The sequence below is a fragment of the Trachypithecus francoisi genome, unplaced genomic scaffold (assembly GCF_009764315.1).
Source record: "Trachypithecus francoisi isolate TF-2019V2 unplaced genomic scaffold, Tfra_2.0 Lachesis_group9, whole genome shotgun sequence".
Classification (NCBI taxonomy): domain Eukaryota; kingdom Metazoa; phylum Chordata; class Mammalia; order Primates; family Cercopithecidae; genus Trachypithecus; species Trachypithecus francoisi.
The window spans coordinates 3,535,296-3,550,160 of record NW_022681474.1 but is presented as its reverse complement, the minus strand read 5'-3'; the positions used below and the strand labels follow the sequence as shown (position 1 = coordinate 3,550,160).

The following is a 14,865-nucleotide window of genomic DNA, read 5'->3' as shown; positions in this document are numbered from 1 at the left end:
CAGTGCTTCAGGAGGCTGAAGAATTGCTTGAGCCTGGGAATTTGACACCACGCTCTGCAACATAGTAAGACCTCATCTCTTACCAAAAAATTAGAAAATTAGCTGGGTGTAGTGTTGTACACCCATGGTCCCAGCTAGTCAGGAGGCTGAGGAGGTAGGATCACTTGAGGATGCAGTAAGCTGTGATCAAACCACTGCATTCCAGCCTGGGCAACAGGGCAAGACCCTGTCTCTCTTGGAAAAAAAAAAAAAAAAAAAAGACAAAACACAAACCAGATGAAATGTCCATATTTACAGATGAGATCAAAAAGCAGTCCTACAGAGGCCCTTCATATAATTTAACCAAATACTATTACATAATCCATATAAATAGACTCCCCTTTCCTGTGAAAACTGGGAAATAGAAGGTTGGTGGCAAATGAGATAATTAAAGAATGATGCAAATACTCACCACACCATTACTTTATCTATAATTCATTCTGCTCGTGTGAGTCCACTCAGGGCTCAGGGAAGTGCGAAACACTATCACATGACAGATGATGTTGCCTGACGCTGGGACTGCATGTGAAATTCACAGCGGCCCCACTGGCCAAGCACAGGAAGAGGTGAGTCCCACTTCCGACTGCCACTCAGAAGGGGTTGAAAGTCTCCATCACGTGGCCCTCTGTGATCTGGTTTGCTTCTTTTTAGAAAAAGCAGATGTGGCTAGGAGTGGTGGCTCACGCCTCTAATCCCAGCACTTTGGGAGGCCAAGGCGGGTGGATCACCTGAGGTCAGGAATTCGAGGCCAGCCTGGCCAACCCGGTGAAACCCCGTCTCTACTAAAAAATACAAAAATTAGCCAGGCGTGGTGGTAGATGCCTATAATTCCATCTACTCAGGAGGCTGAGGCAGGAGAATCGCTTGAACCCGGGAGGCAGAGGTTGCAGTGAGCCGAGATCACACCACTGCACTCCAGCTGGGGTGACAGCATGACTCCATTTCAAGAAAAAAAAACAAAAACAAAAACCAAACAAACCAATCAAAAGAAGGTGTGATTCACTGAAGCCTCATTTTTGCCTGGCTCTTTTGCTCTTTATGAATTTACATTTTGAGGCACTAAAGGAAGTCCAGTATAAATTTAGGCCTCAGTAGAAAGATGTAAGAGCTCTTCCCATGCGAACTCAGCCAGCCTCTGCTGCCTCTGCTGCCTCTGCTTTGATGAGGAAACTTTTCATGCTCCCTGTCTCCGGGAGCCCAGGGATTCTCTGGCTGGCTCCAAGTGCCCTCTGCATGGGTCTCTTGGCTAATGGGGGTTGACTGCTGCCAGCTTGGTTTTTTTATTCTGCTTCATTTATCCTCCCGGGTTCAGGTCTGACTGTAGCTCCTCCATTATTTGAGCCAGCTTGGGGCTGGCAATGCCCAGTTTTAAAAAGGAAGGCCTGGTCTGAGCAGGGAGGTGGCCCAAAGGCCAGGCAGACTCACCTCGTGGAATGGACGTAGTGGGGACTCCGGAGCCGCAGGTCTGGCGTGGACGGCATGCTGGACTGGGAGTTCCAGTGCGGGAGGCTGCGGATGGGGCTGTTCTGCAAGGAGTTGCTTCCTCCGCCTGCTTCCGCACAGCTTCCCGTGCTGGGGAAGCGCTTGTGGCTGCTGCAAAGCCAAGGATGCCATGTAGTCACTGCCAGACAGACAGCACCTGTCCTGGGGGCTGGCTAGTTCAGGACATTGATCCCAGCATGTGGGGAAAGCTCGCGCCCGTCACTCCCACCTTGCTTGGTCAGACCTCTCCTGTGGTTCTCAGCCTTTCCCCAGCAGTGGGTAGAGTCCTGGTCCCTGAACACCCTCCCGACTCCCTACCTAGGCAATACGAGACAAAGACCCTGGTCAGCCTTCTCTGTATCAGGCAGTGTGACTGTCCTGCCCTTCCAGTTTTTGTTTTCCAAGAAACAAATATTTACCTGTCCCGGCACCCCCTTGGAGCTTGGTAGGGTGATTAAAGGAAATGAGAAAAACAGAGAAGCAGACCCAAATGCCTTCCAAAAAAAAAAATCCCTACAAGGTCAGCCCAGTCACGAGCTGATAATACACAGCTTGGATTACAGCTGCTTGGCTGGAGAATTCTGCTGGATGAGGGGGTGGAGCTCTGAACCACTGCAATTGCTCCGAGTGGACTTTCACTTGCCATTTCAGAATAGCGCTGCCTGAGATTTCCTAATTAATTCCTCTGGAATTTAACAGCATTCAAACCATCTGTCATCACGTGGATTGTGGGCCAAAGCCCCAATTTCTGAGTCACAAAAATGTACCTCAACAGGGCCGGCAGCAGAGGGCGCTGTGAGCACAGCCCCGTGAAAGGCAAACCCCAGAGGGAGGAACTAGGTTGACCTGGGTTTTGTCATCGTGGATGCTACTTGGGACAGCCCTTTGATTGTTCCAGAGCGTGGACGGTGGCCTCATTTGGTGTCATTCACGACGCAGCTCACCTGGAATGGCTGTGAGAGGAGCGCTTCTTGACCTTCTCATAGGGTTCATCTAAAGAGGACTCGCTCCACATTTTGGGCTTGATGGGTGACCTGTCATAGTCGCTGCGGTGACAGTGCATCTGTCGGAGTCCCTCCAGGGACTGGGGAGGAGGAGGCCTGTTGTGCGATGGTGGCCGAGGAGGGAGTCCCTTGTGAGGAGAATGTAGGGGGGATATTGTGCTGGTAACCTGAGAGTCTTCTGCACAAAGACAGGAAGAGAGGAACTGAGCCCCGGCCATCCTTCCCACAGGCTGAGACAGAGCCCCCACCCCCATCCACCCGCACCTTGGAGCCATACAGCCAAACCCACACCTTCACCCCTGTAATGAGAAACCCTGAGACTCTTCCCCAGTTGCCAAGACAAGTCAAGACGAGTCAAACCAAACCAGGGCAAGCCAAACCTCCACTGCAGGCGGGATTGCATGGGAAGAGACGCGTCGCTTTTGATGAGACACGAATGGAGTGAAGTCTGAACGTCATTAAATACCACCAACAAATGACTGCTTCACGCCAAACAGCAAAATGTAGTTACTGCTCTAGTGTTGTCTTTCAACAGATGCTAAGCATCTAATTCACTTTGGGAGGGTCTGAGTTCCTGGAGAGTTTTGTCTGTTTCATGTGCTGCTAGAGCCTCAGCTGACACATAGTAGGTGCTTGATAAATATTGGTTGGAGAAAAAAAAATGAATGAGGGTCTATATGTCCACTGTAAACACCTGCTGGGTGGATCGGGTGTCTACTCTTTGCTTTTTTCCCCAGAGCTGTGTTTATTCTCTTTTAATTCTGTATATTTTAAGTTTGAAACTGCCTTAACTTCTTTAAGGAGATGAGCTACAAAGATTATGTATTAATACATGATTCCCTGCCTCCGGGAAAGGAATGATGTAACACGTCAGTGTGCTAGAGGACTTTCAGAAAAAGCAGATGCAGTGAGTCTAGGAGGTGCTGTGGGAGAGGCTGGTCTTGAAGGGGCTTGAGCAGTGGGCAGGCAAAGAGGAGAAGGAAGGAAGGGCTTGAACCAAAGTGTGGAGGCCCTGACGGCAGGGTACCAGCTGCAGGCACATCTGGCCGGGCAGGGGCTGGTGAGGTGGGGCAGGAGGAGTGAGGGAGGAGCTCTGGTCAGCACAGCCGCCTTCTGTGTGCACATGTGAGCCAAGAGTCTGACTGATGGGGGCCCGGAATTCTGAGCTAAGGAGTTGAGATTTTGAAAAGTCACAGGAAAACTTTGCAATGTCTTAAGCACGGACGCATCAGGGTGAAAAATCCTGTTTTAGAACTATTCACCTGGCAGTGTTCTAAAACTAGAGACTAAAGAGGGGGATGAATGAAGACTTCAGGCTGGGGCAAGTCAGCATTGAGAAGAGAGAGGAGGGAACGATTCGGGCTTCACGGGGAAGGCAGAAACGGGAGGCGGAGGGGAAAAAAGCACAGAAGTAAACCTTACAACCAGCCAACTACCATTCACTTGCCCCTAAATCCATTTCCAGTGACTCGTTTCACCGCCTCATTCTCAGTCCCCCAGCCATGGACACCCAGTATGCACCCACTCCTCCTTTGCCCTCAAATCAGTAAAGGAAGAGTCCCCAGAAAGACAGCCTGCGGTGGGACCGTGGCATGCAAAAGGATGTGCTGACACCTGTGAGGAAGTCTAGGGTCTGCATTCGGAACACGGGGAAGCAGCTGGAATCACAAAAATTACCCACTGACATTACCCACTCCAAATTACCCCCTGACATTACCTGTTGCTCCCGGCACCCCTCTATTACCAAGGAATCTCTCTCAATTTTTCTTGTTCCCTTTCCAGGAGAGACTGGGGTACTCAGAGGCCAACCACAGGGCTGGGATCTCTGATGCTCAAGCCCCCTGTTTCCTTGTAGCCCAATGGCCTCCCCCGTGTGTAATGAAGCAGACAAATATATTCCAGTCTGATTTCTAATAGCACAGCCAAGGTGACTGGGTAAATAACCCGCCAGACTTTCCCCACATCAAGAGCAATCATTATTATTATTGCAATTATCATTATTACTATGACTAGTGTGGACCTTTTATGTTTCCCATCTGAACAGCCAATTATCACTGCCTGCCTGAAGTCTCCCTACAGGGCAAAAAAATTAACTGCCACTTACTATATTTCCATATAATTAATGCACCCGCCTCCCAGTGTGATGGTTAAACATCCACTGGAGTATTCTCACATGGTTCTGGGTTTGGAATTCTTACTTCCCCTACGTATGGTGGTGGCGGGGGTTGGGGGAGGGACGAGTTCTGTTTTCTTAAGAATTTCCCAAGAAAATATCCTGCTAACTGCCAGGTTTTCAGAGTTCAATGGGAAATAAGAAGACAGTTTTCCAGCCTGCGCGTGTGTCTACCAGGATACCTCCCCTCTTGCTTTCACTACTGCCTTGGGAAGCAACAGTAGGTTTGTTCCATTTCTTCTCACGATCTTTAGACTCTCCTAGTGAGTTTCAATCTTTGACTTGTGATCTAAATCAATTTCTACCCTTTTCCTCTAGACACTATGAATACTCAAAAGGAAGCTATGACTTGTGTGTGGATTCTCTGTCTAGCTAAAAATGTGGTTTTGGGCCGGATATGGAGGCTCTTGCCTGTAATCCTCCCAGCACTTTGGGAGGCCGAGGTGGGTGTGTCGCTTGAGTCCAGGAGCAACATGGCAAACCCAGTCTCTACAAAAAAAAATACAAAAATTAGCCAGGTGTGGTGGCACGCTGTAGTCTCTGCTACGGGGAGGCTGAGGTGGAAGAGTCACTTGAGCCTAGGAGGCAGAGGTTGTAGTGAGCCGAGATCATGCCACTGCACTCCAGCCTGGGCAATAGTGTGAGACCCTGCCTTAAAAAAAAAAAAAGTTTTTGGTTTCTAAAAAAGTAAAGCATCACTCACTGATGAAAAGCTCTAATACACATGGGTTTATGCAGCACCTACCCACTCCCAACCAAATAGGTGAATACTGGGAAATGAGAGAGCTTGCAGGGAACCCAGCTATCTTTTGGCCTGGCTCTTGCCTTTACACAAGGCGATCCCCAGACTACATACAAATTTATCTCTGTTTATTCTGAGCTCCAGGTTTGTAAGCAGGAAATGCATAAACCTACCATCCTCAAGAACAAGGGCATCTGAGAGGGAGCTGTCTTCACTGGCAATGTTTCCATCTGAGAAGACAAAAAGCAATAGCCTATGAGTTCAGCACATTCCTTCAACAAAGCCCTGTCTGTAAAAACAGCCTGTCTACCACCACCTCATACCTTTCTCTTCCTAACCAGAAAGAACCCACTAGACACAATACAAATGCTGTTGGGTGTTTGACAGTCCCTGTGGTGGGTCACTGGCTCAGCTCCACCCCCCCCACACTGCCATGTGCTCTAGCCTTTGTTTGTGCCCTGGTTTCTTAGAATACTGCAATGCAGAGTGGCTTCATATTGAATACAAAGGCTGCCCCAGCCCGATTAAACCACATCATTGTCCCTGCACAAACCCAGGGCATGTACCAGCGAAACCAAAGGACGCAAACTGCTTTTTATTCTACAAATGTGAAACTAGGGTAGGGACTTTGCTTTGCTTCTGTGGCAATAAATGGCTTCTCAACAAACTTTGTAAGTCATTAGTAGAGAAAACAAGCGTGCTAAATACAGGCTCCATCTCTCCAAAGCTTATTTTTATAGATGCCATTCAATTAACCAGGAGAACACGCCCAAAAGGGAGATAGTAAAATAATCCTCCCTGTTTCACTGCTGGGGAAACTGAGGGGTAGGAAGGGAAGAGTGGTTTGTCTGAGGTGGTTTTGCTCTCTGGCAACGCGAGCAAAGGTCCCAAGTCTTCAGGTTCCAAGTTTGGTGTTTTACCTCTTAAAATAATATGCTAAGGAACTAGCAAGAATGTTAATTACTCTTCTAGTTCAAGAGGGCCCTTCGATGTTTCTGTAGGGAACCCCTAACTGCCTTGGAGGGCACAGAGGATCTCAAATGGAACATCAGAAAGAGGCTGAGGGAGCTTTACTAGGAGGTGGGGGAAAGGTTGTGTGGTCTTGGCCAACGACAACAAGATGAGATAGGGAAAGATGGTTATTCCAAATTTCCTAGAGCAAAGGAATTTTTAAAACTTCTCTTTTTAACTAGGAATTCACTTTATTCTTGTTGCATGATGGACTGTGAGCAACCAGGAGCTCTGACTTCAGCATCTTGGAATCTTCAGCATATCATTGCTACCCTAAGATGCCCACGAGTTTAGGCTGCAAATCTGTATCTGTCTATATCCATCTATGTAATTGTGGTGAAATATATATAACATCACATTTACCATGTTAACATTTTTTTTTTTTTTCAGACATGGAGTCTTACTATATTGCCCAGGCTGGAATGCATGGTTACTCATAGGCATAATCGTAGCAGACTACAGTCTCAAACCTCTGGCTCAAGCGATCCTACTGCCTCAGGCTCCTGAGTAGCTGGGACTACAGGTGCATGCCAACATGCCCAGATTAACTGTTTTTCTTTCTTTCTTTCTTTCTTTTTTGACACAGAGTGTTGCTCTTGCTGCCAAGGCTGGAGTGCAATGGCACCAGCACCATCCCAGCTCACTGCAACCTCCGCCCCCCGTGTTCACGTGATTTTCCTGCCTCGGCCTCCTGAGTAGCTGGGATTACAGGTATGCACCACCACACCTGGCTAATTTTTGTATTTTTAGTAGAGACAGGGTTTCTCCATGTTCGTCAGGCTGGTCTTGAACTCCCGACCTCAGGTGATCCGCCCGCCTCGACCTCCTGAGGTGTTGGGATTACAGGTGTGAGCCACTGCGCCCAGCCCCAGCTTAACTATTTTTAAGTGTACAGTTCATTGGCATTAACTACATTCACACTGTTGTGCAACCATCACCACCATCCATCTTCTGTTTGAATAATCTTTTCATTTTTCCGGACTGAAACTCCGTATCCACGAAGCATTAACTCCTCATTCCCCTGTGCCCTAACCCCCATAGTAACCACTATTCAACTTTCTGTCTTTCTAGAGCAAAGGTAGTTTAAATACGCATACACTTGGAGGAAAGCTCGATTTATAGTTTCAATAATTCACTGACTTAGACAAGAAGGATTCTAACAGTTTAGGGGATTTGATGCTTTGCGGGTGGATATTGGGGGATTTCCTTCTACAGTTTACCAAAGGTCATCACCCAAATTCCCTACCCCTGACTGGAGCTCAGGGTTCCAGACAATCAGATGGTCCCGTCTCCCCAAGCCTCAGCTCTTGGGATCGGAGGCCCCTGGAAGTCCAGGGGCCAGCGGGTTGGCAGAGGCTGCTCGAAGAGAGGGATCACTGCTGCTGTGTACCCCAGCCCCCCTGTCCTTCCAGATTGAGTAGGGGCGCTCAGGTCCCTGGGTGTCAGAGCCTGGGCTAGCCTAGTCAACTCAGCTGAGTTCACAGTGAGGGCCGAGAAGAATGCCAGCTCCTGGCCGCAGGTTCTCCCAGGTGGGAAGCCAACAGGGACGCCAACAGTTTAATTCCTACAATCCCTTCATCTGTGTCTGCATCCACTTGGTTCCTCTCACGTGGGATCAGGCCTTACTCGCTTCATTTTATGGATGGACAAATGAAGGCAGTGGGCAGTTAGGTGGCTGCTCAGGTCATGCAGGGGCCACTCGTGGGACCTGGCATCTGGTTCCCGGGGCCCGGGCGTGGGAGTGGGGTGGGGACAGCCCAGCTGGCACTGACCGTCTATGATCAGCGAAGCCCTCTGGGTGGGTTTCTTTCCAGACTTGATGCGGTTCTCATTGATTGCATTTTCAATCTCTTGTAGTTTCTTCAGTGCATTCAGATACGAGGTTTTTCTTTGTTTCTTCAGTTTTTTGCTGACGTTGGGATCACTGGCTAGGCGGCGGGCAGCCTCTGTAATCTGGGACTGAATGGCAAACTCTCGTTCCAGGCGCTCCAGCTCAGCTTCCTGTGGGAGGGAAAGCGCCGGTTTGTGTTACTGGGGATGCTGAGCAGGGAGACACTCATCCTCCCCTCCTCAAGGTCCCTGTCCCCTCCCCAAGGCAAGCTCAGTTCCTTGGGATACACTCTTAAAAGTAGCTCCACTCCTAAAATCTTCACCCACTGAAGTCCCCAGACATACCCACTGTTGTAACCCTTGCTCCTGTTACTTTCCGGAGGTAAGTGTTGGTCAGAACACTGTCACCATCACTGAGAACAGAGTTCCCACACCGCAGGTCTAGGGATCACTTGACTTCATCAAGACAAACCAAAGCCTTTGCGGAGAGTCACAGCCCATTTGGTTGCCACTTCCTTTCCATTTTGGATGTAGGATGCAGCATGATTTTTAGTTTCTTTATGCCATTCTTCTCTGTGGACTTGCTACCAAGGAACTCACACACATGAAGCTAATGCACGGGCCTCTGACTCACACACTGTGTGCCCCTCACATGCATCTAACCCACAGGCCTCTGACTCACACATCGTCTTTCCCCGTATCCCCACTCACCCGCGTGTCTTTCGGGAGCTTTTTTGAGATGGATCTTGCTCTGTCACCCAGGCTGGAGTGCAGTGGTGCAATCTCAGCTCACTGCAACCTCTGCCTCCCAGGTTCAAACGATTCTCCTGCCTCAGCCTCCCAAGCAGATGAGATTACAGGCACCTGCCACCACACCCGGCTAATTTTTGTATTTTTAGTAGAGATGGGGTTTCACCATGTTGGCCAGGCTGGTCTCAAACTCCTGACCTCAGGCTATTCTTCCGCCTTGGCCTCCCAAAGTGCTGGGATTACAGGTGTGAGCCACCACGCCCAGCCTTGGGAGCTCACTTTGCAAGCTCTGGCTGTCCCTTCCCCATCTGCCTATTCATGGATACTCTGCTGGGCTACACCTGGGCCCTTCAAGGGGCATGGATGGACAGTGGTGGTGGTGGAGGCAGTCGTCCCCTCACCCCCCGACCCAGCTCATTCATGTCCTTCCCATCTTGTTATTGTAGCTCCCTCCCACCTCCATCCTTCCTTTTGCCAAGAAGTACAGATGGATGAGATTCTCCTCAAACAGAGTTTGGGGACTGGGAAGAATGAAGCTGTGGCTGTCAAAAAGGCCTGGTGGACCTAGCGGATGACACCTGGACAGCATGTTTGCTGTTGTCCTCTGTGCTGACCAAGCCTCTCCTCTGCAGATGCATGTACACCAGCCGCTGAGGGATGGGGCGAGGCAGCTCGTGCATGTGTGCGTGAGGATTTGGGGGTGAATGCAGCATTCCCCGCAAAGTGTCAGACTGTTCATTTTTCTATTTCCTCTCTTCCCTAGTAAAACCCCTCTGGATGACAGCTAGCTCCAAACAGCACTTTGTTGGTTGAGATTTTGAGCAGTGAGCTGTCTCACTGACAGGGTCCTGCAAGGTGGGCATACTTGGGAGCCTGCAGGAGAGGTAGAATGTTTGCCTAACCCCACAGCTAGTAAACCCAGGACAAATGCATCGGCAGCTTCTCAAGGCCAGGGAGAGAGCACACATCTTGCCCTAGGAAATTCACAGACACGCTGACATTTGATGGGAACTGATCTAGCCAAATGGGAGGAGATCAACTGTTTGCTAGAATCAACAGATCTTCCTGTTTGGTGGCTCAGTAAAATATCCTTGCCTGTGGGCACAATGCACCATGCTGGAGACTGCCATCAAGGAGAAGTTCTTTGCCTGATCTCATTGACTTTTGAGCACTTTAAGCCTAAAGGGAGTGGGAACAAGCAGCGAGAGGAAAAGGTGAAGGTTAAAGGGAATTATTTTGGAGTTAATAAACTCCTGAATCCTGCCAAGGCTGGCTGCACTGTTCTCTCAGAGGGAGAAGAATATCAACATGGACTCCTGCCTGGGGTCTTGAAATAGGCAAGTTACCAAGGGACAAAGATTGTTCTGTGAGTTTGGGCTCCCCGGGGCAGCTGTTCCTGAGCTGTTACAATGGCCCTGGCGCCAGACACTGATTCAGAGTTTTGTCGGGGAGCCCAGGACAAATTCTCACTATTTAAACTAAGAGAAGTCCAAGGCTGAATGCCCTGTCCATGCAAATGTCTGCCTGTTATATGAACAGGGAAGCAAAGTGCATTTCCAGGAGCCGCCGTAGAGACCAGGTGACCGTCTCAGGCTTCTCAGAGGAACCCTGCAGAATGCCAGCTGCTCCTGTGCTGGATCCGTTTACGAACTTAGGAAAGATCATGTGTGGGGACGGTAAGGAAGCACATGGCCAGGGCATGCTCAGGGAGCTAAAGTCACGCGGTACTGAGAAGCGTGGAAGGTGCGGTGGGACTCTGGGAAGACCAGGGAGGGTGTTGGGGGAACTGCCTAAAAGTGGGGTCCCTTTTTAAAGCTTAAGGGCCAAGTATCTCCCCAACAACAGGGGGAGCTGCAGTTCCTCCCTAGGGTGGCTCCGATGACCGGCAGGATTTGGAAATACCTGACCTCAATCCCATCCTCCATCCCCCGCAGTTCCTGCCTACGGTGCAGCACCCCTCCTTTGAGATTTCATCTCCCCTACAAGCAACTGTTTGCTGAGCATCACAAGTGCCAAATTCTGAGCGGAGTGTTTTACATACACTGGCTCATTCAATCCTAGGGACACCCAAAGAAGTAAGGGCTCTGAGCTCCATTTTACAGACCAGGAACTGCCTAGCTGAGCTTTAATTTTTTGTTGTTTTTGTTTGTTTTTGAGACAAGGTCTCAGTCTGTCACCCAGGCTGGAGTACAGTGGTACAACCTTGGCTCACTGTGACCTCCATCTCCCGGGTTCAAGTGATTCTCGCCTAAGCCTCCTGAGTAGCTGGGACTACAGGCACACACCACTAAACCTAGCTAATGTTTGTTTTTTTTTTGGTAGAGACGGGGTTTTCACCACGTTGGCCAGGCTGGTCTCGAACTCCTGACCTCAAGTGATCTGCCCACCCTGGCCTCCCAAAGTGCTGGGATTTTGTAGCAAAAGGCGTGAGCCACCACGCCCAGCTACAAGACCTTTAGTTTTAATTGAAGCATACTGGTGTGTCTACCAGTGTCCCAGGGACCCGCCATTGCAGATCTCAGGAGATTCCTCTAACACTTAAGTGTGCCACAAGCACTTGGGTCCCCTCTCTGATTTCACCCTTATCCTAATCCTACCTACCCCAGGTGTCCGCTTCTCCCAATCACTTTCTCAAAAGACTAAAAATATACAGCATTCCTCTTTCCCCTGGCTCCAAAGTCCTGACCTTTTAAGGCCTCTGTTCAAGAGCATGTTAATTAGTAACTTCGTTCAGAAGAAATCTGGGAAAGCATTTCCTGGGCAGCAGCCCAGGGCCTGAGGGTTTACCTGGCCTTTACCTTCTCTTGGCCTGAGGCTGGATTCTCATTAACCAGCGGGAGATTCAAGTCTTTATTGTTTCTTGTTTTTTTGTTTGTTTGTTTTCTCCCCCGATCTGAAGTCTCCAGCCCCAACTTCACCCGTGTTCAGTCAAAAGGATGGACGTAGCTTCCCCAAATACAGACAAACAAGGCCAGGGCCGCCCGAGCATCCTGCACACATTCTCGGTGGGTCGTGAGTAGCCAGGTGAGGCTATGACCACTGGGCGGTGGACCTTACTGATCTCTCCCCAGTCAGCCTACCCTTGCACCTGATGCCACGGCCTAAGTTTTCCTTCTCTCGGCAGCTTTTCTTCCATAGATCAGACATCAAGCTTGGCTGAGTCACTGAGGGCTGAGAGGCCATTATAAAGTCAAATACACATGAATGCTACTGGAATGCTCTCCCCAAGCTCAACATGGCTGCTTGCACTAGGCCCACAGGGTCAGACAAGCAACTTCGACAGACACCCAAATGCCTGCGAATGCAAGCAAACTACTCCTGCTGAGGGTAACCACACACCGACCAGCCAGCTCACTCAAGAAAAGGTATGAGCGAAAATACTGGCATTGGGCGGAAATGAAGAAATTGTTATGGAAAACGTGGAACGCCTCACCAAGGGGAAAAGTAAGGATAACGTGAGAATCCAACAACAGAAAGGAAGGACGCACCTCTCCTTTGGGCAGGATTTTCTGTTCATCCAGCTTGAAAGCTGTTCCTATTCTTCTCCGAACAATGGGTGGTTCCTCCCCTGGATCCAGGGGATATTCAACTGGCAGCTTGCCCGTGAGCTCCTGCATATGTCACATGGCATTTGGAGTGAGCATAAATCAGAGTGGGGCGTGTCTGTTTTCTAAAACACACACACACACACACACACACGCTCATACGCACACACAAATGCATGCATGCACTTTGATAGAGGTCAACGCCTATGCTAGAAATGTTCACATTAAGCACGTTGCCTAAATAAGATTTCCAGAAATGAAATTTCATTTCTCTAACAATGTCTCTTATGTAGAATAGTTGCACTTCCAAAGTTTTTTTCCAAAGTAAATTTCTGTGAAGTAAACATAATTGCCATTTTGGCTTTCATTATAAAACTTGAATTGCATTCATTTGTTAACTGAACAAATATTTCCTGCGTGCCTCCTCTGCACCAGGCAAGGTCACCCAGCCAGTGAGGAGCAGCGTCACCGTGAGTTCTCGGGTCTCTCCAGCTCCAAATCCCGTGTTCTTGACACTGCGCCAAATATTCCCGCTCAAATACCTAAGGTTAAAGTTTCCTTCAAATGAATTTTCACAAGAGGAGTGGTATCTACATGGCAAATCCCAGAAAAGTGCACATATAAATGATTTAGAAACCGAGTAAGGGCAGTAATCTACTCTGGCCAGATGCTACAGGAATAGGCTGTGCGTAAAAGACACTCAACTGTTTAATTTAAAAGTTTTAGTAGAATGGCCAGGCACGGTGGCTCATGTCTGTGATCCCAGCACTTTGGGAGGCCGAGGTGGGCAGATCTTTTGAGATCAGGAGTTTGAGATCAGCCTGGCCAACGTGGTGAAACTCTGTCTCTACTAAAAATACAAAAATTAGCTGGGCGTGGTGGTAGGCACCTGTAATCCCAGCTACGGGAGGCTGAGGCAGGAGAATTGCTTGAACCCGGGAGGCAGAGGTTGCAGTGAGCTGAGATCATGCCACTGCACTCCAGCCTGGGCAATAGATAGAGACTGTTTATTACAAAAAAAAAAAAAATTTAGTAGAAATTGAACATATAATCCAAGTCATTGACAAGGCTACTAAAAAAACACCTGTTTTGTGTATTTTGGGCCCTGGAAATCTAATTGTTGTGGGTATAAGGACGGTGAATTTAGTTGAGACTTTCATGGCGACAGTGATCCTGGTGAAAGGCTAAGGATCTGGGGGTGACTTCAAGATCAGAATTAGGCTGTCTGTGAGTGAGCTGTATCAGGGCTGAACAATGATCAAATCAGAGTCAGCGGCTGCCCTGCACTGCAGAGGCCAGGCATCAAATGCAAGAAGTCACTTCCAGAGACCAGAAAAAGCTGCGGGACCAACTGTGCATCTGACGCCAGTGGCACAGTGGGCACTTCCAGGCCAAGCCCAGCTCTGGCTTTCTAGCCCAAATCAGTGCAGATGCTGCACAAAGACTCGAGGCGCTGCTCTGACAAGGAAGTTCAGAAGGCTCTTCTCAGGAATATCCATCATCCACACAGAAAGGTTTTGCGCAGGGCAGCCCAGGGCTGAATGCCCAGCAGGCAGGAAAATCCAAATCATGAGAGTGATTCTGGCCCCTCTTCCCCAATTGCCGTGTGCTGAGTGTGCACGCGTGTGTCCGTACGTGTGTGTGCATGTGACATGAGCATAAGCACACATACTCCCTCACTCGCCTGCTTCTCCCTCGCTGTGTTCAGATCACCGGGAAATGACCCCACGGACTATATATTCCTCATTGTAAGCATTTCAGAGCACAATGGCCAACTATTTGAGTATCAAACTCTCTGCAATTTTCTTCCCTGTTTTCTTTAAAAAAAAAAATGTGGTTCAAATGTCTCCAAAGTAGTTAAGTGTTTATTGTGCAACTTTTTTTTAATCTGCTTCCCTAAAAGTCTATCTATAAATAACACAACTATTGGGGGTTTTATATTGTCAGGACTTGATTTTTTTTTAAACCTAGAAACTTCCAAAAAGGAGGGAAAAGTTGTTAAAATTGCCATGGATTTATAACTCTAAACTGTTTGTGGTTTTAAAATGTAGTTTAAAAAATGAGGCTACTGATTTTTTTTCACCATCCACTTGAAGGTATTTGAGTCAAAGTCTTGATTCTCCAGTTATTTAATCTGATTTCGTGTGTAACCAGAGCTGCATGGCAAAGAAGTAATTTAACACTCTGCAATGGGGCCTCAGCTTGGTGCCTCCCTATATCCTGCCAAATGCTCTCCCCCTCCCTCATTTTAGTTGCTCCCCTCCCCAGGGGTCAAACAGCGCTTCTTGA

The 14,865-nt window shown here is 48.7% G+C and overlaps 1 protein-coding gene across 7 annotated transcripts in view; it reads right to left on the bottom strand.

The window, feature by feature from the left end:
• Window positions 1–14,865, bottom strand: part of FRMD4A (FERM domain containing 4A) — a 544,823-nt gene that overhangs the window by 13,956 nt on the left and 516,002 nt on the right. For 4 of the 7 annotated variants that reach the window (XM_033209304.1, XM_033209303.1, XM_033209300.1 and 1 more), the window contains 5 exons: window positions 12,520–12,642; window positions 8,224–8,452; window positions 5,614–5,670; window positions 2,466–2,703; window positions 1,465–1,632 (listed from right to left, as the gene is read on the bottom strand). In XM_033209304.1, the coding sequence (XP_033065195.1) occupies window positions 1,465–1,632; window positions 2,466–2,703; window positions 5,614–5,670; window positions 8,224–8,452; window positions 12,520–12,642 (815 nt within the window). Of the gene's footprint in view, window positions 1–1,464; window positions 1,633–2,465; window positions 2,704–5,109; window positions 5,188–5,613; window positions 5,671–8,223; window positions 8,453–12,519; window positions 12,643–14,865 lie in introns of all 7 variants that reach the window. The other 3 variants (XM_033209299.1, XM_033209298.1, XM_033209302.1) reach the window with 1 other exon arrangement.